This window comes from Ixodes scapularis, unplaced genomic scaffold (genome assembly GCF_016920785.2).
Source record: "Ixodes scapularis isolate PalLabHiFi unplaced genomic scaffold, ASM1692078v2 PGA_scaffold13__105_contigs__length_92229423, whole genome shotgun sequence".
Taxonomy (NCBI): domain Eukaryota; kingdom Metazoa; phylum Arthropoda; class Arachnida; order Ixodida; family Ixodidae; genus Ixodes; species Ixodes scapularis.
Genome location: NW_024609839.1, coordinates 22,751,736 through 22,773,935, shown reverse-complemented (window position 1 = coordinate 22,773,935; position 22,200 = coordinate 22,751,736). Strand labels below are relative to the sequence as shown.

Sequence of the window (22,200 nt, the reverse complement as noted above, 5' to 3'; positions counted from 1 at the left end):
CTCTTAGAGTTGTCCAGATGAAACAGCATCGACGACTAGTTCCCATCCGAAACCATGCACAACAGCCGCGCGCGGCCACAACCGGAATCCCTCCAAAATTGAAGTGTCGGTGGCGATGGCAGTGAAGGGGTGAAGGCGCCAAAGTGTCTGGTCACGTGAGGTTACGTCTCTATAGTTTCGAAATTCGATGAACTAAAACGGTTGTGTTCACTCTCCCTCCTATTCTATCTGTTTCTTGCAGGTGTTGGCCCTTCCCTCCTCGTTTCCCTTTCTAATATAACTGTCAGACGGGCACGTTAAATAAATTTCAAGTAAAATGACATTACAAGTAGGCCAATCCGCGTGTTTAACATGCCACGCGGCGCGTGCACGCGCCACGCGCAGAACCAGGATCACCAGCTGATTCGCCGAGAGGTGAATGACACTCGATCAAAATGACACTTACTTTCCCGTCTGACAGGCGTATTAGTTATCTTTTTGGGAGGAAACAAAAAGAAACAGTCGTATCAATCGTGTAGATGTTACCCTTGCTTGCCCAACGTTACATCTTAGAGGTTACAACTCAAGAGTCGCAGCGTAACGGGTCCCTATCATTTCGTCGAAACTCGTCTCGTGGAATTACGTTTCATGGACAACTTTTCCTGGACACACGTTTCATGGACACACGTTTCGTCGACACTGGGACGTTTCGTCGAAAATCGTTTCGTGGACAGCACCACTCTAAAACGCTTCGTCGAGAAACTTTTTCTTTTCTTTATTTTTTTCTCTCATCCCCGGCGCCGAAAAGAATGCCGCAAGCTCAAGGTACATCCGGTTATAGCAGACTATAAAAAAGACGACCTTGGAAAGGAACTGCTCTCCAAAGTGACATAGCGCAGTTGGTCTACAAGGAGAGCAACTGCGCTACCCTCTTGCTCTCATCCGTGCCACATGGAATAAGCAAGAACGCACAGGACTTTGCGCGCGGCCTATTGGGATATTTGCAAGTTGTGAAGCCCGTTTATCGAACCGAAAGTTACTGGAAGAAGAAAAGTGGTGGAGGAAAATATGCGTAGGCGCAAAAGCAAAACTTCGATCTAATGGCGAGTTTCAGAAAAGGGAGTAGACACCGATATATATATATATATATATATATATATATATTTCAGATTGGTTATTTTGAAACAAAAATACAGCTTGGAGTTTTTTCTTGATACATTACAACCCTAATATTTAAATTTAAATTAAACATTATATTAGCCTCAATCACTCAAAAGGAACATTGCTGCAGTGTTTTACAGGCTACTGCGACTTATACGCGAAAAAACTGTTTGTTCGCACTCGATTCATCGTCATTTATCTTTAAGGGCCGTTTAAATAAGGCATTACACAAGAAGGAGGCTGTAAACAATGTGAAATAAAAGTAAACAACAAAAGCACGAAAAACAATGACACTCGCACTCCCGCAAGCACGGTGCCCGCGAGTAAACCAAGAAAACACTACTTTGCAGTGCAAAGAAACAAACACGACAGTTGGTAATATAGATAAATAAAACATTACCCCACGTTCAGTGTTAGAACACAACGTAAACCATAACTGATAACAACAGCCGCCACATCCAAGGCCTTGGAGGCGGGAGTACCACTAGAGGAGATCTGTCGCCAGCAGCCGACTGGTTTTCAGACGCGACATTCAATGTTTTTTTGTTTTTTATTGATGCCAGCGGAGAGATACCTGGGGCTAGTTCGTAACCCAGCTCTTTGCATAAAAGAGCGGCTAAATCTAATGTTCTTTGGTCACGTACGGGTTGGTTTATGTACATGCAAAATTTCAGTAGAGACATAACATATGCAGAACTAGTGTGTTATTGAATATCCAGAAGCTAAATATGCTAAAGTCAAAAAATCGTATGCGGTCTGGTAGTACGGTACGTTGAATACCCGGTGTTTGGATAAAAGAAGAACCATGTGTTACAACCGTAAAAGTAAACTACGCTTAAACGAATACTCAGTCTCCTCCAAAGTTTAGTGCTAGCGGCTAAGACTAGATGCCAGTTAGCTTAAAAACCGATTTATGCCATTTTCAACGATAGAATGGCTGTTTGCACCGCGAACATGCCTCGTTTTTTCTTTCAAACTTTTTTTTTTTTGAAGAGCTTCAGAGTTTTGACGTGTGAACTATCTATATTTTGACGTGGGGACTGTTCAGGTGGCTCTTGAGGATTCTACCAAACGACGCGACGCGCGGAAAGATACACTTTCTCTGGAAACAACCCTGCCACTTCGTCAAAACAGTCGCAGTGCGGGCGGTCAGCCCGCGAAGGGTTGCATTCGGTGACGCACAGGCGCGCCGATCAGGTATGCTGGGGAAAGCGTAGCCCTCATGAGCAGCGCAGATTGTTGAATGTTTTAAGAACCTAATTTGATGAAGGACAGTGGTCGAGAACAAAACTTTCCGGCTTTGGCAACGCTTCCCCAAAGGTTCGGGCGAAGACGCGAGCGAAACCATACAAATCGCAAGTCCCGACATCGGTGCAAACGGTAAAAAAAAAAAAAAAAAAATAGTTTAAGTTGGTGAGCCAAGATGGTTACGCACTTCTTGGCCCAGTCGGCCATCTTTCATCCATCCATGCATCCAGCGGAAGGCCCCGCGCCGCGCAGGCGCAGGGGCCACGCGGAGGTGCAGCTGGCGGACCTGCATAACGAGCTGTCTACGAAACGTCGCAACGCCTGTCGATGAAACGAGCGGGCGCTCGTTTCCACGAAACGATCTGTCGATAAAACATCGCACTGTCGACGAAACGATTCGTCCGTGAAACGTCGTTCGACGAACTGATTGCCACCGCAGCGTAACCACTAAATCTGATTCTAGACACCCCCCCCCCCTCCCCCCCAAAAAAAAATAAAAAAAATAAAAAAAAATAATCCCGGTTTTAACCTTTAAGGCAACGGAAAATGTGTGAAACCTTTAAGAACGACTTTGTAACTTCTAAAATAGAAGTTTCATTCGTCTATAGGTAGCCATAGAGGGTACGCCGTTAAGTGTGTAGTTAATACTTACCAGAAACTACAAGACTCAGAGTTATAACTAGGTTAAAAACTTGTATTCTTCTATGAAATCCGGATTTTCTTTTTGAAAAGCCGTAGGACGCATTGGTTTTACAATACTATTAAACACAAGAAAAAAAAAACGGGATTAGTTCACCAACCACCAACCGCGCCAGTCTATTACAGCGGATCTTTTAAGGGTAGGTTCCCGAGGATCGTGTCCGGTACAAAACACTTGTCGACAAAAACACCTCTGGACACCTACCGCCATATATAAGCGACGGCGGCAAGCACACAACCAGTTTGGCTGCCGCCGTTGCTCGTAGATGGCGGCACCCTTTCCAGCTATCGTAAAAGAAAGGATAGTTGGGCGGCGCGTTGGTGGGAATTTATCGTAGGAAACAGCGAGAAAAACAGACAAGGACGAAGAAGAAATACACATGACGATCGCAGAGCTCGCCACGTGTGTTTCTTGGTCCTCGTCTGTTTTGCGGGCTGTTTCCTACGCTCTTATCAGTTTCGGTTTGGACTCACGATGGGTCGGTCGCGTACCCCTTCGTGGAAAGCGCGGCAGGAGCGGTGACGTACGCAGCAGCGCGAATCGGTCCGCAACCGACATTAAGTATTAAAACAAAATGAGAATATTTCGTTCAGCATGAAATTTTAAATAAGGACAAAACTTGTTTCTGGTGAAAAAACAAGATCCTTTTATTACTTAGGATTGCTCAATAGCCGGGGCCCTGGAGTTGCTGACCATTTAAAAATATTTTGTAAGAAGGAACCACTAACATTTGTATATTATCACAATTCTTCAAATCAAAATATCAACGTACTCTACCAATTTAAGCTAACAGCGCTGATGGTTGGTGATAATATTTTGTACCTTCCTGTGACATAGTTGACTAGACTAATAGTAGTAAACTATTTTCAACGCGTGTCCTGGTGTATACGCTTACTAAAACTAATTCGCGCAAAACATGGTTCTTTTATTTACAGGGTAAATGTGGCTTTGATGAACTCTGTCGAATTTTCAAGAGCTTTCAGCTGCAGCAACGATCGAAAGATGAACCCGAGACAAAAATGCGTGCTCTGGTAATAAACATGTTCATTGAGAATTGAAAAATAAAGACAGGAAAGAACACAGCGGAGTGTTCAGCGTTTCATTTATAGATAACTATATTACCAATGATTATTCAGCATGTTCTAGAATTCTGAAAATAGTCGGTATTTGTTAAACGTTAAAAATATTATAAACATATTTCGACGTACTAGCATTTGTTTAGTTATTCTGATAGTGGACCTCTACCTAGGAGCGTACCTACCCCATTAGTGCAAAGTGGGCTGTCCTCGGGAGACCCACAGGAGCCCTACTTGGGCAGCCCACACTGGACGCGGCTTGGGGCCCAAAGAAGATGTCGGCAGCTAACAACTCTGCTGAAAAAAAAAACATTTGAAATTCAAACGGGTGGGAAACTGATCGACCAGTTTGAAGCGAATGGGTGGCAAACCTGTCGATCTGCTTGGATCAAATACGATTATGGGATACGGGTACCCGGTGGAAACGATATCCGTTTGAAAAGGGTGCCCGTTCGACCAGGCACGTGACCACACATTTGAACGCCACATTCGGATAGGCAAATTATTTGCTAGCCCTAAATGGGTACCGTCTGGAAGGTGGGCTATCTTCAACTCATAGACCTATTTCTAACATGGAGGAAACACGTGGAAAAAATCGTGCTCGCGCAGGTGCTTGCAAATGGGCAGGAAAACAGACACAAAAGATGGTGTTCAATTCACCTAGAAGTTTATTACACCGTATTCCGTACACAAGTACAAACGTGCAAGCGATCTGTCAAATGTGAAGAGGCACTCGAAGCTTTTATACAGCCGAGGTAATTTCAGACTGTAATGACAGACTTTGGGGGAACTTATTCTCCCGGTTGCCACGAGATTAAACGCTGCATAATTCTATAGATAATCTGGAAGAGTACGCGTAGAACGGTCAATCGTTGCCAACGAGTAGGTTTCAGTGCACTTACCATAATAATAGCGGACTTGAAAGATGTAATCCAAAATATATGTCGACATAATCAAAGCAGCACAACCACACAAACACAAAGACAAGAAGCTTGAAGTTTCAACACGATGCGGCGCACAAGTTGTAATATGCCGAACCCAACCAAACAGCACGAATTCCTGACTTCTTTGCAGAATCGCTTGTGGGCGATATAAGTGTAGGACATTTCGAACAGTGATAGCTTTGGTGCACATCCAATACATTGTCGAGAAACATCGTAATAAGACCGCAGGGAAAGGCGGCAGATCGAAGCAGGCAGGACGATCGAATTTCGAACTGCACAGGACTACAATCAGATAAAAAACAAAGCGGCTGCCAACGCGCCCTTGGCCGGATCTGGGAAGCTTTGCTTAGCAGTGTATAGGCTCCTTGCACTGACGTCACATCGCATGCTTTTGACCGCCATGTAAAAGGAGGAGAGGGAAGCTGCTTTTGTAAGAATTTTGAGTGACAGGTTAATCTATAATTTTCTGCGAGGAGAACAGCGACGTCTCTGCTTATCCGGGAGACACAAAGGAGGATCCTGATATGAGGAGAGCTCCTCTTCCCCTTTTCTCTGGAGGGCATCGGAAATGACGTCATGTGCAAGCCACGTATAGCGTGCCCTCCTCTCCCGGGTCACGTGAGAGAGCTGACCAGAGAGGAGGGAGGGGGCGAGGTCAAGCCGCAGGACCACCGGGACAGCTCCACCCTTCTACAAAAAAAAAAAAAAATCTCGGGGTTAATTATTTTTTTTTAGTTGCACTCAATGTTAGGGGAGAGGGTGCATCAACCGCAGTGCACGCGCTTTTCTCCTCTCTCGGGATTGCCACAGAGCTGACTGCGCCGCGCTTGCAGCATCTGAAAGCAGGCCAATTTTTTCAGCACGCTTGAACGCTGGAAAGGGCGCGCGCCGGCCAGAAGCTGGGCTTGCGCCCGAGCGAAAAAAGCACCCAGCGCGAGCTCGTAATTTGAGTGCTGCAACAGCGGGCCTGCTGTCACAATGCTCGATGTTCGTGCAGCCACGTCTTCGCGCGCTACCTTCGCTGCGTCAAGTATCCACGCGGTCGCGTAATTTGCGAGAGGGATTCGGGCTGAATAAGTAAATTGATGCAACAAAGTACGCCAAAGTTTTAAAGTTCTGTCAAAAATATCGGCTCGGCAACGTCGCATGTTTATGTAAAAAAATGTTTATTGTTGTTGAAGTATGAGCGAACATCAGCGCAATCAAAATATAAATATAATTACTTCCGTTACGCGACGATTGTAAATCTATGAACCGACGCTCCCGACTTTCCCGAAGCAGGCTGCCACTGCTGAAACTGGCGTGCTCATATGCCCCCGATCTGTACGTTCAGTATTAAACGGGCTCCGGAGAGCCGTTTGATTAAACCGGTACAGCTTGCCGGTCACCGGTCACCCGTCTGTGCAACATGGTCACCGGTTTGATCAAGCATCCGACAACTTTGCCCAAACGAGTGATCCATTTGCCCAGACAACTGTCCCGTCTGCCAAAGAATTGACCTGTTTGCCCAAATAGGTAACCGTTATGGCTCATTCGGGGGACCACTTTGAGCCGTAAGTGCGACCGACCCCTTTGACAAACTGGTGGCCGGTATGGTTAAGCTGTTAAAGGGACACTGACACCCCCCCCCCCCCCCCCCCCCAAAAAAAAAATGTATTCCTTGCCAGGCGCTTCATTATGGTGTCGGAGGACTACCCATTTAATATTTTGCAACAGAGTAGCGTATTTTTTTTAATAAAGCCAAAAGACGCAACTCCTCAAAACCGAAACCGAAACCCGACGGAGGTCGGAGAAGTGGAGAGAAGAGAGTGAGTGGCGGAAGTCACGTGGCTACACCCGACCGTGCGTTTTTTTTGTTTTTTTTTTCTCCTCTCCGGTAGCAGACGACAGGACATGCGGCGTGCGATGGGGCGTGCGGGAACTGCTCGCCGCGCGATTTTTTTCCAGTTATGTTTGTTCCGCTCGTTGTTCTGTACTCCAAGATGAGTTGTTTTGTACATTGAGGAGTTGGACATGAGTAGTGAGTGCCCGTGGTGAATTTCCATGATCGGCTCCGAAAAGAATACACCCAAGATGTTGCGTGAAGAGCTGGCTCACATTTCCTGAATCCGAAAGAAAGTGGCATTGTGCGACAGAGTTTCCGAAAGATCAACGGGATCGGGACCAACGGCTGGCTGCAATTCCTGTAGAACATATACGGGCACCTCGGAAAGCGGACGTTACCTGATTTATATGCTCCTTGCATTTTGTGGAAAGTGATTACATTGAGCTCGCAGGTGTCAAAACGGAAATCCTATACCATTTAAATCAGCGAAGTATCGTCCACAACATTAGTTTGTTATTTTTTTTGTTTGTTTCTTCAGTGATGATTGTAAAAAATATATATATATATATGTAAACATCAAAAAATGTTTGAAGAAAAAAAAAATTAAGTTCCACGGGGGATCGAACCCGGTCCTACCGCGTGAAACCGGACGTCTTTCCCACTGAGCTACTGGCGCATCGTTTTTCTGGAAGTCTCTTTCCTTAGTAACAATTCAGCCGGTAAACTGTAAGTTGGAAAGTTTGCTGTCGATTTTTCTCTAGCAAAAGCACTCCTGGGTCGAAGTCGGGAAGCCCCACGCTTTGGGGACATTCGCACCTAGTCAAGAAATCGTACGCGTGCATATTGAACTCGAAGTAGACACGTCGTGCTTGACGTTTGCGCGAGTGATGTCTTCAGCCACGAGAAGGGATCGACGGCTCGGCGACGTCTTCGTGCAAATCGGCTTGGTGGCCGGGCGTGTCGTACGGGATGAATACCAATTCTTTTGATCAGTCCCAAATTTCTCTTTTAACGGTAGACAGAATTCGCCGGTACCGCGAACGACAGTTCTGAAATAGAGGTCCCACGCCCGTCGTCCGCTGCCATCGCCGTCCCCGCGAGTCCCACGATACGCGAAACGACGAACGCACCGAATGCTTCCGGTTGTCTGTGGAACTTTTTTTTTCAATCAACGTATTTACAGCTTTTTAGAAGCCACAAAAAATGGGTTTCATAATTTTTTTCTATTTTTAATAATGAGTGTGTGCCTTCAGAGACCCACGACTTTGATTAAATTTGGTGGTCGCATCGATACCTTAGAAAACGGCCCGTGACCGCGAAAAAGAGAGTGAGCGAGACTCGAACCGGCCAGTTCTTGATCGGCGGTTTTCGGGCGGAAAGAAACCGAATTTCGAGCCGCAAATTCTGTTCTGGGTAGTTGAGCTCTCATATGTCACGTAAAACTAAAAACCTCAGCGAGCATAAATACCCTGTCAGTGTCCCTTTAAGGGTATGATCCCGTTTACTTTCATATAGCCGCCAAATGGTATTTTCACTACGGAAGGGTTTTCTTTATAGGGCCCATAGTGTTTTTTTTATGCACAGCCCATATAAGGTACCCCCGTGAACCTCGTTCCGTTCTGGGTCATTTCATAATTTCCCTCCGATGTGGGGTATTGCAGCTTAAATTAGGCTGGTCTTACTTTCCCCGTCTGCTTATAAAAAAAATTGTCGGTGTTTTGATGTTTATATAAGTCTGCATTCTTTGAGAATTTGGTAAAACGTCTTAAAATAGAACATAAATAATTGGGCAGTCCCAGGCTACGAAGTGGAATAAAAACAGTGCACATTTCCGTAGAATTCTTATTTAATATTAATTGCGATGCATTGAAATTTCGAGCCGGCTACAGACACCGAGTTTTAAAACAGATGATGACATTCCAAAAAGCTTGTTTGCTATTCACCAACAAGGTTCATAGTAAGAGTAGACAATTTCATCCCCTTAAAATGGCCACCAATACTTTCACAAAGAATAGTAAGTTATTAATGATTAAGGATGCCGCAAACCTGCTGAAGTTCTAGGTATAAAAAGTTCGAAAATGTCAAACCTTTTTAAAGTCAGATTCGAAAAGTACGCACGTTTCGAAAGGCGCTGATGTTCGAAATCAGAAAAATGGAAGTTGTAGAAGTTTCTGTACAATAAATTTCGAGGATTTTAAATTTCTTGAGAAACCAACTTCGGGAAATTAATAAATTTCAAATTTACCTAAAATTTGAAATTTCAAAAATGTCAAGATTTCAAATTTTTTTTTTATGAACAAGCTTGAAAAGTTTGAGAGCTTCGAACATAGGTTTGAAGTATCGAATAGCACGGCCGGAGACCAATTTTCGAAGTTTCGAATAAAGATTTCACATTTTCATCGAAAACAATCTCAAATGGGCTATAGGTTTTACTGAAAACGTGTCCTTTGTGTCCTTTCGATCTTTGGTAAAAATGTGTCCTTTGGTAAGACCGGGCGGTTTTGTAAATTTGTTTATTAAAATATATAGAAAAGGTGACGTCCGTTACGCTCCAGGGCCCGTTTGCTCGAAGCGCTAACCGCGGCTAAAGTTAGCCGCAGTACCTAGGAGAGGGATTTTGAGATCACGTGACAGGGTTGGTAGGGATGCGGGGAAACACGGCGGTGCCCCAGTAAGTGAGCGCCGCTCGCTTTGGAACTAATATGCCGTTGTAGCTGCAATATCGGGCGCGTTAGTCAGCAACGAATAATGCAGGAGGCTTTCGCTTTGCCTTACCTCACTTAAACCGCAAAGCATGGGCAATGACATCGCCGCATTTTTTAGATAGTGTTTCGATTCTGGGCACTCCTAAGCCTAAATGAACGCGATAATTGTCGGCACGGTAACGTCTTTGGATAGAGGATTGTTTATAGCACACAAAAGCAGACAGCGTCCCGACAGACTTTTTTCTAAATTATCCAAGCATCCCGAGGAGAACGCTGGAAATGTAATTCTACGGTTCACGCGCGCTGGCCTTCCTCTTTTAAAATATTTGAAGTAAAAAATCATAATAAGGCCCTAACGAACGCGCGTGCAAGGCAAAATTTGTTTTATACTTTTTCCTTTATAACGGTTACTACTGCAGACGCCAGCACGTGCGACGCGTGCAACTACAGTCGTACATGCACCTCGGTGCTTGGATAATTTAGAAAAAAAGGTCTGTTGAGACGCTGTCTGCTTTTGTGTTTTATCAACAATCCGCTTTCCGAAGACGTTGCCATGCCGACAATTATCGCGTTCATTTAGGCTTAGGAGTGCCCAGAATCGAAACACTATCTAAAAAATGCGGCGATGTCATTGCCCATGCTTTGCGGTTTAAGTGAAGTAAGGCAAAGCGAAAGCCTCCTGCATTATTCGTTGCTGACTAACGCGCCCGATATTGCAACCACAACGACATATTAGTTCCAAAGCGAGCGGCGCTCACTCACTGGGGCACCACCATGTTTCCCCGCATCCCTACCAGCCCAGTCACGTAATCTCAAAATCCCCCTCCTAGGTACTGCGGCTAACTTTAGCCTCGGTTAGTGCTTCGAGCAAACGGGCCCAGGCGTAACTTCTGCATTTCGTTTAAGGTTTGGTAGATTTCATAGGATGTCAGGTGGTCTTCATATTTTATTAAATCCTGTTAAAGTATTTGTGCGTTTATAATAATACCACGTGCGCTCTTTCTCAAAGTTATTTTCTTGGGTTCCTGAGACCGATTCCTCATATCAGGTGGATTCGTTCTGGTCTAGACGCTGGCGGCAACTTCCAGTATTCTGCTACAGGCACCAATAAACTAGCAAAAAAAGAACAAATGTTTTAAATTGGGATAATCTAAAAAAAAAATTTAAGGAAAACGTTTTCAGAATATTGTTTCTAATTATTAAAGCAATGTGATTATAACAATGTAATGTTTATTGTAAAGAGGGGCAGCACTGAGAAGAGTACTGAATTTATGAGGTGATTTATCTTGTGGATTTAGCTAGCACATGTCAGAAGTAATATTTATTAACGCACTAAATGTTTACAGTAAATTAATTACCTTAATCGAACTGCACAAAGAAAGTAAAAGAGAAAGAAAAAAATTCGGCAGAAGAGCTTATTGTAATATCCGACTTTACATCACATTCCTCGAAAAGGTCAGAAGCTTAAGATTTTGATATAGTACTGCCGTGTAGTCGCCTGCGTTTACTTTTATGTTTCGTCGGCAGTTAAGAACTCGGTGGTTAGTGGCACAAACTTATTCAGCTATTTTAGGGAATCGCTAAGGTCGGGGTGGAGCCCTCAGTCCAGGGCTCCAGTACTTTCTGCTGCAGCTATTAGCCACCGGATCAGGGCAAGCTGGTCGTTTGGAGAGGGGCTGCGCAGCGAAACTTCACAGGCATCGCGTTCTGAGGTAGGGATGGAGGGGGAAAGGGAAGGGTTAATGGGACAGACCCACGCACCATGGTCGAGTGATTGGTGATCTCCACAGAAAGGACATTCGGCTGGGTATCGTTGAGGAAACAGCTTGTGCAATAAAGCTAACCCTATTGAAAACCCCAATATGAACAGGGTATTCTGGATATTGGTAAACAATATCTTTTTATTGTATTGTAATACAATATGGACAGTGTATTGGAAAACATTACATTTATTGTCTTGTATTACAATAAGGGTTTGTTATCGGATTCCAATATCCATAATACGCTGAAAACTTTGGAATCCAATACCGTATAAACCCTTATTGGATCCCCATGTGTCTATGGGGATCCAATACGGGTTTACGGTTCCAGTGTTTTTAGCGTATTATGGATATTGGAATCCAATATATTATATCGGCTACCAATAAAACTATATATGAGTTGGAATATCACATTCAGCACGACATTTCGTTGCAACGCAGTCTCTTCTTGTGTGTATTTCTGAGTGATAAAATAAAAAGTGTTGCTGTTGTCAAATTATGAATAAAGAAGCAAAACACTGGGCTTATCCATACCAAATATATTTAACATATTCCTGAACTGGAGGATATGGCATTTACTGCAAAAGAAAGTTAATTGTTTAGGATCCTCATTAAAAAACTTGCAGTTTGAAAACAGAATGTGAAATCCTCACCTTTTAATGAAAACAGCACCTGTTAGCTGTAGCCATATAGAAACTGCAAAATAAAAATGTGTGATTAGTTTGCAACAAGTAGCAATCCTTCACTAAGCCGGATAATTCAAAATTATGTCTGCGTTTGATTGTGGAAAAATAAGCTTCCATTCCACTGCCACGGATCATTTTGAGCTCGGTCAATTAAATACACCTATCGGCTCGTCTGGCTTCACAGTTCCTGCTTTGCACCTAACTAAAGTATCTGGAATGCTCACCTTTGAGGAAAAACAAACTGGTGCTTGCTTGCTTGTAGGCCATGGAAACTGGAAGAGAGATTTGCGATTAGTTGCGTTCAAGTAGCAATTACTCTGAATAGCCCCGTAAAGTACACTAAGCCGAAAATATTAAAAAAATTACATGCGCGGGACAAAGATAACCTCTTGCGACGTAACTGGGCATACGTCAATGTCGCTCGCGTGTATTACAGAAAAATAAGCTTCAATGCACGAGCCCCCAGTCCTTTTGAGCTCCGTCAATTAAAAATGATGTACCGGTCGTTTGGCTTCAGTATTCCTGCTTCAGGAATCTGGAATTAGCACCTCTGAGGAGAAGCAAACTGGGACCTGCTGGCTCTTAAGCCTTGGAAACTCTCAGAAAGATTTGCGATTAGTTGCGTCCAAGTACCAATTTCTTTGACCAGCCACCTACAGCACACTAAGCCGGATAAAATCAAAATTACATGTGCGTGACATAATATGCCTCTTGTGACAAAACTTGGCTCATGTTTTGTCGCCTACAGCAACACTGAAGCCAGACAGACAAGCGATACGGCATATTTAATTGACGGAGCTCAGAACAACTGGGGACGCTTTCATTTAAGCTTGTTTTGCTGCAATACACGCGTGTATTGCAGCAAAACAAGCTTCAGTGAAAGCGTCCCCAGTTGTTCTAAGTTCCGTCAATTAAATATGCCGTACCGCTTGTTTGGCTTCAGTATAGCTGCTTCAGAGCAAACTACAAAATCTGGAATCCTCACCTTTGAACGAGAGCGAACTGGCACCTGCTGGCATGTGGGCCGTGGAAACTGCAAGAGATATTTTTGATTAGTTACGTACAAGTAACAATTGTTTTGGGTAGCCACCTAGAGCACACTCATAATTACATGCACGGGACACAAATGCCTCATGCGACGGACCCCCTTCATCCTTGTTTTCGAATAACTCTGCTCACCTTCACCACCCGCCTCCAATTTCTGCATTACTTCTCTAATCTCGATTCCCTGGTTCCCAAAGGCCATGCCATGGCTTGTGCCAGTCACGGGTCTGTCAGCTCTGCAACCGGCGCCATTGTGGCAAAGACGCCAAAGCACCTGGCGCTTGATGTGCTCTTTTAATATTTTGAGCATTGCTGAAAACAGGTGGATGGGTGTCTGGAATGTCCTTTGCTTAGTTGCGGATCGTTTCGGCTTTGAGGGTAGGCGCTTCTGCGATCTGAGCGCATGCTCGGTATTTAACAATAGTTGAAATTTAACTCTCCAGGAATCTTCAATCATAACAAACAGAATCTGCATGCCAAAAGGCATAGCAATTGAAACACTCACCATCTATCTATTTTCGTCTGTTGTCCGCAAGAAGCTGTCGTACATGTAGCCTCCCTTGCTTAAGCCGCTCCTCCCTAGTGTCCCGGTTGGGTCTCGTCCTGATGAATCGTCGGTGGAGACCTGAGGTGCAGTCAACATCAGATAAGACCTTTTGAGACAGAACCATATACTTGCTGGGAGGAAGTACACCCAAACGAATTTTAGTCATGTCATTCATAGGGAGTTCTAAAATGAAAGGCCTGACGTAAAATGAGACGTCAATACTGACGCACCCCTTTTGCGAACCTAAAATTTTGAAGGCCTTGTCCCCCTCGTTAGGGGGACAAGGCACATGAATCCTGGCATTTGGATGAAATTTTTACCTTAAGATCCTGACTCAATGCCCATCCCCGAATATTCGACCACCACACTTTTAGAAAAAGATAACTTTTTAGAAAACGCCGAGTCATCGACCACCCCTACAAAAGCCTGAACCAAGCCTACTCGTACCGTGACTTGTTTGCTCCGTGCCGCCTTGAGTTAATTCGGGCTGACAATTTTTTTTTTTTGCACATGGAACCCAGATTTTTAGTTTCGGTTTCACTTGTAGAGGCAGGTGGATACTTTTGTAAAGCTTCCTCCCTATGCGCTTCCGAGTCAACATTTTTGCAATGACCAACCCCCGGGCTGTGATTTTTGCGCTCCTTGACAAATGCTGAAACTCATATAGCAGTGATGTGATTGGCCTAAGCCGTTTTGGAGCAGAAAAAGTGGCCTTTGGAGCAGCCAAAACAGTGTTTTGGAGCAGCAAAAGTAGCTTTTAAAGCAGATATTGTAATAAAAATAAAAATATTTGTTTTAAAAGCAGGACACACGAAGAGAATCACTTTCGCCGAAATAAACCAGTTATGGTCAAGTTCGGCCACCTGGGAGTCTTTCATGGTGTAACTGAAATGCCAATGACATGGCACATTTCTTTTTGCTTTTCGAAACATTCTGCAAGGCTGGAGCAAGCTTTGCTTTAGCTTAGGGTAGTAATGAATGTCCAATTTCAATGTCTCCAAAGAAATATTGCGACATCCCACAAGTGTACAGTGCTGTAGGCATTGCCAAGCAATTCCGAAAAACCGCTTACCACCGTTTTACTGGATGCCGACGTGCCAGATTTTCGTCAAAACTAATTAAATGTAAAAAATGAATTGCAATCGTCCCGGCTGGTGCCTCTGTTGTGCAATTATGTTCGCATCGTTGGCTCACATGCACGTGAGGGCAACTCCGGCAGGCTTGCAGGTCACGTGCTTCGTCGCGCGAGCGAAACGGCTGTTCGATCGAAACCGAAACCATGCCACTGCGCTCCGTCGCCAACTGATTTTTAAAATTGTATGCAAAATGTAACTGTTAAGCATACGACAAAAAAGAGTCCAGCGATCCATACTCATAAGCTAAGCACACACACATGAGAAAAAAGAGCCTGAGCACATTGATGCAAAACATCGCGAGCCAGGGCCGCTTTGTGCAACGACTGAACTCGAGACAAACAAGCGCGCTTTGTGGGTTCAGCGTGCAGACATTCCCTTCTTTGCTTTAGCTCACTTCAACTTTTCTTCGCGACACATTTTTCATGTACCGGGGTACCTCTCGAAAGAAAGCCCACCAAGAGAAACCTAGGTAATCAATACTTTGACACAGCAGTCTTTGAGTTAGAGAGGGATTTTTGTAGCAGCGTATGTTTTAAACAAGTACATGCATATTTGGTCCTTATGTTTCAGTTTAGGAAGCTCCATATCTGCACCGTCGTGTGGCCGTTGATTTCAGGAGCGAGAGCTTCAGCTCAAAAAGTAACTCCCGCCGCGCCGAAACATAGTTTCATTTCACAGCGTCACGTCATGGCTGGTACCCAGCACACTAGCGTCCCAGCACACACACACACGCCAACATCTATCGTTAAAAAAAAACGCGAGACGAGACTAACGCTTACGAGACGACGAGAGCGTGAAAGAAGAGACGGCATGGCGGAAAAAACCATACAAAAAAACCATGGACGATTGATGCAGGGTATTTTGTGTCGGGCGGCCGTTTGCGCCGCCTAGCTAATGCATGCTCAGTACGGTACTTAGTTTAGTTTCGGTTTTGAAAGACGACCAAAATTGGCCCTTTGGTGCAGGCTTGGCGCAGATTACCCATATTTTGACAAAATGTAGCAGGGGTAGCCCCTTGGCACAGTTTGACGCAATTGGCGCAGCCATCACATCACTGGTATGGGCGGGCAATAGCTCGCCTTGAAAATACTTGCTCTTGGTGGCCGAGAACAAACCCGTGTTCCTGATTGGCAGCCATTTGCTGCAAAGAATACAAGCACATATCCTAAAGAGCCCAGTCTGAGTTTAACACAGATGCTTTGGCCGGACAGAGACACAAAAGTCTGATACAAACCACAAAAAGCAGGAAATAGTGTCTGCGAGAGATGAAAACAGACCCAGGTGGAGAGGCTCGTTCTGTTTCACCTTAGTCAAAAAGTGTAGCTCATTTTGCTAAAACAATGCATATTTGCTAAAAAATGTATAATATATATTTTGCCCCATTTAGCAGAGTTTACTGCCAAGGGTACCTGCAAACCAGAATAAGTCAGACTTAGTCAGTTTTTTTTTTTCTTTTGATGAGCGACAACAGAATCCTAAACGGGTGATGAAACAAAATATAAGCCTACCAAGCCCGACTAGTTTGCCTTGATGCAAGTACAGTGCCTCGGCCGACAAATGAGTTTCTATTCTTGGTGATTTGTCATATTTGGTGGGAATAGTAAAGTAAATTAAAATAAGGCTATCTCTCTTGCAGCCGACAGCTGCAAACGAAATTCATATACCTCGATAAACAACCTAAAAATAAAATTGGGTGGTGGCCAAGTGGTTTATGGTGTCAAATTTCAAATTTACAGACTGTGTAGTTCTGGTTTAAGTCCTCCTGGTGTATATTTTTATCCTTATTAATTTTATTTAAATTGTTTTTGTCTTTTTTTATTTTTGAGGCACTAGCACATAATTTATATGCTAATTCAAGTTTAGAAGCGTTTTAAGAATACTCCACGGCTTCCTAGTGCTCGTAATAAATTCTCATGAAGAGCGAAAGTAATAAAAAAATGTGCTTCAACTGTGATGAAGATGAGCATTTCCAAGTTGTACCCCTGCTTCATGCCCTGACCATGCCACCATACCATAGCTGAGTGCAGCGACGAATGGTCCCAGGTGCTGTGACCCGACCGTCTATAGCCTTACGGTGTGGCGCAACTCATGCAGCCCCTATGCTTGATGATGGAGCCAGTGTGCGAGGTGCGACCTGCTTGAGCTGTGCAAGCCACAGCTTTACAGCCTGCAAAGGGTGGGAAGATGCCCCTCCCTTTGCAGAGCTTGCAATAACTCAGCAAGAAGCTATTGGAAGCACTAGGGAGCCAGTGTGTGAATAAAAGCACTCCTGAATGTGAATTAGTGTGTAAATTATGCGTCTATACGTTAAAACTTTAAAAAAAGTATTATTTATAAATATAAATATATATATATACTGTAAACGACTAAATTTTCGCGAGGACCTAATTTTCGCGAATTTCGCGAATCTCCTACAAACGAGAAAAATACGTCCCGCGAACAACTCGGGCAATATGTTAACACTACGGAAGCTACGCTCGGTTCGCAAAAGTTAGAACCCGCGAATAATTTCAAATTTTCAGCTTTGGCCCGATTCGCAAAAATTTGAGCCCGCAAAAATGAAGTCGTTAACAGTATACTAAAAAAAAGGCCAAAAGAAAAGAAACGTCTCCAGGTGGGTTTGAACCCAGAGCTCCACTGTCCTTGTTTTCAGTTCCCTGAGGGCCACTTCAGACGGGGCAACGTTTCTAGCAATTTTGAGGTTGCTGGCGGGTTGTTCCCTAGGTTTTCCCAGATCAGCACGAATTTCTGAGATCAGGTTCGGCTCAAAACAGACAAGCAACTCAAACAAACTGGAGAAGTTTGAAGCGGCAGCAGCCAATCAGGGACGCAATATTTTCACGTGACACCCCTGTGGTGGTGAGGATGGCAGCTGAAGACTTGGTCCTGGTTTGAAATGGATCATTTTTGGAAATAAACTTTTTCAGAAACATGAGTGAGTATTCTCAACGCCACTCAAAGATATAAAACATGTTTTTAGCACGTAGTTGTGCGTCTATATAGTGCAAGAAAATCCAAATTCATGATGATGATGGCAAGTCGTAGCAATTCGGTTGCAGCGTGTGAACGCAGGCGGCCTGTGTTGCTGGTGTTGCGACGTTAAGTTGCTGGGGGAAATTGCCCCGTCTGAAGTGGGCCTTAGGCTCGCTTCTACCGTTCACGCTCAGCGAGCAAGCCTGCTTGAACCGTTCACACCTCAAGGCAAGCTGGACAGCTACAAGCCACCTAAATGTCTACCGCCGCATTCCCGGCCAGGTCGTGACACGACATAACTTATTAAAAGTCTTGCTGTCACTGCCACGACCGGCCAGAGTAAAGTCGCAAAATAATCATATAAATCATTTCGTAGCTTTCTTGGAACGACCCCCCTCAAGCGAGAGTCGTCCCTCCGCCCTTCGTCGATTGTTGGACTGACGCAAAGCAACTAGCCGTCTTGGCCCAGCAGTTACAAATAATAGTGCTCATTAACTCGCCTGCCAGCATTCCAGGTGCCAACCGCAATTTCCGCCAGTTTACCCGACACCCGCTGACAATCTTGTCTGCCAGTGTTCCCGGTGTCAACTGCCATTTCCGCAATCTTTCCAACACCCATTGACAAAACCCATCTGCACTCCAGGCCTCGCCAAGCACTTACTTGCCCACCGCATCACCCCAAGCTTAAATCCTAAATCTGCAACGAGTCCTGGCTGTTTCCCCTCCTGCCACTCGTTATCCTGCCTTCCAGCGAACATGCCGTGACTCTCCTCTGCTTCTGAAGACAACTTTCTTACATCTTAACCGCGCTCCACGTCTCTTGCCAACCACTTATCTAGGGTACCCGAGAAAGCGGGTCTACAACCTCGTTCTTCGAGCCCTTTAGGTACTCGACTCGAGGAGACACCCGCTGAGCTCTGCCGTGAGACAAGTCGCCAAAATTCCAACATATTTCTCTTAACGGGCATCGTTAGCGTTAGTGAACAACCCGCTCAACGAATCCGTGAGATACCCTGGGGACGGCTAGAAGCAGAGGCATACCGAACGAGCCCCACGTTGGATTTTCCATTTTAATGTTGGTTTCTTTATGGAGTTCGCTTAGCTACTAATAATCACCGCCCAATCGGTATGCGCTCCGCTCGTCACCCAGGGAGTGACATACAGCAACGAGAAGACCGCGAATAAGATGACTGTACCTCACGGTTGCCCGTCGTTCGGAGCCAGCAGTCCAGGCACGCCGACCCTTGTTGTCGCCCGTCGATCAGAGCTCACAGTCGGAGTCAGTGTCCAGGCCTGCGGATCGTCCTTGCCACTCCAGCGCTGCGTAGACTGGCTGTCCCGGGCTATCAGTGCCCGAGTCTCGCTGTGGAATCACCCTGGGATCGTCATGGCCTAGGCTAGATGGCCAGGACTCGCCGTTTCTACCGGTCCGGACTTCGAACCTCGCTGGTGGACCGCTCCGGGGTTCGGCATGGGCCAGGCCAGGCAGCCCGGCTCCGATGTTCCTGCCCAGCTCCAGCCTCGCTCACCACGCACTGTCTCACGCCAGCTCGTGACTTCTCCACCGACCGCCTGTCATGCCCTCTACCTAGTCTTTCACCCTTGGCTCCCACAAAGTTAAGGAAAGGGAATGTACCATTATGTTCAGTGAAGTTCGGTGAGAAGACCCGGGACTCGGACAAGAATACCGTTATCCTTGGTGTGACCCTATGAGACTCTCTTGCTGCCTTTGCTGGGGTTTATCTAACTGAAGTATCTGTCTGAAGAGTAGAAGAAACATATGTGCATAACACTCATTATTCACAAGAAAATTGGCCAACATCCAAAATGACCCGAACAGAAAATTATGCAAGGAATTTGTCGGCCACGTTGGCCGAGTCACCTCTCGTGGCCAATGTTTCTTTGCAACTTTAATTGTAGTAAGCAGTCATAAGGTATATTACAAAGTGCAAATTGGTTTTGCAAGAACCTACAACACACAAAACAGCGCTCCAATACAGTATGTAGAGGTACCTCTAAACAAATTCCAGGGTTTCATGGACCCTCCTTCAGATAACTGATGTTGAACATAAAATATGTGCACCAAGGAGTGAGCAAACAGTGACTTACAATTACTCTCAAGCACCAGCGACATGTCGACAAGGAGTGCAATGTGTAGAATGCATACATGGGTAAATTACTTTCAAAATGTAATTTAATTAATTTACAATTACTTAGCTCCCAAAGTAGTTTAACTACAATTACAATTACCACTACGCGAAAGTAGTTCGTTGCAATTACAAATTACTTTTTAAAAGTAATTCAATTACTTTACAATTACTTATTTCTGAGTTACCCACCTTGGGCCATATAACTGTAAATGAGTTATATGGCCGCTGTATAAATGTCACGCATTGTACTTTCCTTTTATGAAATTTGTTGAATGGATTATAGAACTTAATAGTTCGGAGTAATGAACTCACGCGTTCTTATATTCTCAAAAAATAAAAAAAATGAATGTCGACAAAATTCACAGGTGCGAGGTGAATCTCCTTAGAGCTTATGCAAATGGTATCCAAGTCAAACCAACAAAATATAATAACACAAAAAAAACAAATATGCCACAGTACTGGTATCATAAAACTCACGTAAAAGTGGCTAATAAGAGAAACTTGTAAACGACTTCAAACATTTTGTGAATACGACGACTTACGAAAACATTTCAGCCACGATGATTCGCTGCTTCTCCCTCTCTGTGGACTTGTAACATGCCGGACGTGGGTAACCGTAGCACGCGAACTGTGGTCGCTTCCACAAAACTAGTGTCACAATAGCAGCAACTCTATTGCCAGGAATTGTGGGTTAATTCAGTGCACGGTTACACCCAAAAAGCTCCCGAGGTAGATAATAAATTTAGGGTCGTCATGTAGCTAGTCATTAGGATAGCAATGATTGTATCGATGTTATGCGTCTCATAAAGAGTACCGATTTGAATTTAGCATGGCAAGAACAACCTCGGAAAATTCATGATACACGGTAAACGACTTTATTTTCACGAATTTCGCGAATCACATACAGTTCGCGAAAAATAAGTCCCGCGAGCAATTCCGGTAAAATGTATACACATTGGAATCTACATTGCGACCCCACCACGTCGTGAAAATTAGAATCCGCGAGTTATTCCAAAACTGCGGCCTCTTGGACGCCTCGGTTTCTTGATTTACTTGAGCGTGTTTCAGCTGGAAGATATAGACGAGCCATTATTATTTTTTTTTATAACTGTATTGAAAGTGACAAAAACGTTGCCTACCTGCAAATGTTTCCGCAAATTGGAGGTCGCCTTTCGGTTTGTTGAATTTGTTTTCAGAGACGGTGCGGAGAGTTTGCACCTCACGATTATATTTTTTACATTGCTGCTAATCTGTTTAAAGAATTTTTCGTAACAAGGCCCCGGCAGCCTTTCCTTTTTCATTGTAGATAAGACTGTTGCAGGTTCTCAATGCAAAGCAGCACTGCGCGCCTCGGGACGGTTCCACAGGCCGGGACGAGAGGACAACGCGTGGAGGGTCACGATAGAGGTGTAAAAACAAAGTGCAAGCCAAGCCCTCTATAAAAAAAGAAGCCTTCAACGAACAACAAATGTAAAAACAAGCTCCCTACAGCTAAAGCCGCGGTTTGTAGGTTTTGGAATCTCGTCCAATCAGGCTGACAAACGGTTGAAAGGGTTGAGTAGATGGAACACTAAATAATAAAGATTTATACAAAAAAGGTAGACGAGGATTGGGAGAAAGAAGAGCAGTGTAGCAACAACAGTTGGAAGTAAGGCAGGGTGAGTAGTGTTAATGAGACCTGCTGCTTCTTTGCTTCTCTGCCTCGATGTTAGAGTAGCACGACTTACTGTTAGTGGTACCAACATACGAGATAGAGGAGAAGGACGTGAAAAACTCATAAAGAAAAGAGAATAATTTCATGAACAAAGAAGTCCCCAAACTTCACTGAAATATGTAAGCGAATATGCTAGCGGCGAAGACGCGTAAGGAGAACCTCGAACCTCCCCGCCTCGACCGGATGATGTGATCGGAGCCAACCAGCTCGACTTCGACCCCCATACCCCCGTGTGGGAATGAGAAATAAGAAAGACCCCTAGAAACAGGAGCAACAGGAAGCGAACGAGACGAAGAGTCAGATTCAACTACGACGGGAACGAAAACGGACGCGAATGTAGCCCTCATTTCTCAAATTATTTGTTAAATTCTTCATTAAGTCGTTTTACAGTCTACAAAATCCTTCATTCCCTTCTATCCCAGCCTCTCTTTCCCATCCCTCTTTTCCCTTTTTTTTTTGAGCAGGTTGGGAGACTCTCTCCCCTGTCGCTTTGGCTGTGCTGTCGTCTCCTGGCCAGGGGGGAAAAGCGCCGCCGCCGCAAAATCTTGCAAA

At 44.6% G+C, this 22,200-nt stretch overlaps 1 protein-coding gene across 1 annotated transcript in view; it reads left to right on the top strand.

Annotated features, from left to right (window-relative positions):
- LOC120844442 (neprilysin-1-like) overlaps positions 1 to 4,149 on the top strand; it is an 87,246-nt gene extending 83,097 nt beyond the window's left edge. Inside the window, exon 20 of the mRNA XM_040216232.1 lies at positions 4,024 to 4,149. Within this exon, the coding sequence (XP_040072166.1) occupies positions 4,024 to 4,123 (100 nt within the window). The 3' untranslated portion in view covers positions 4,124 to 4,149. The remainder of the gene's footprint in view (positions 1 to 4,023) is intronic.
- Positions 4,150 to 22,200: the final 18,051 nt, after the last annotated feature.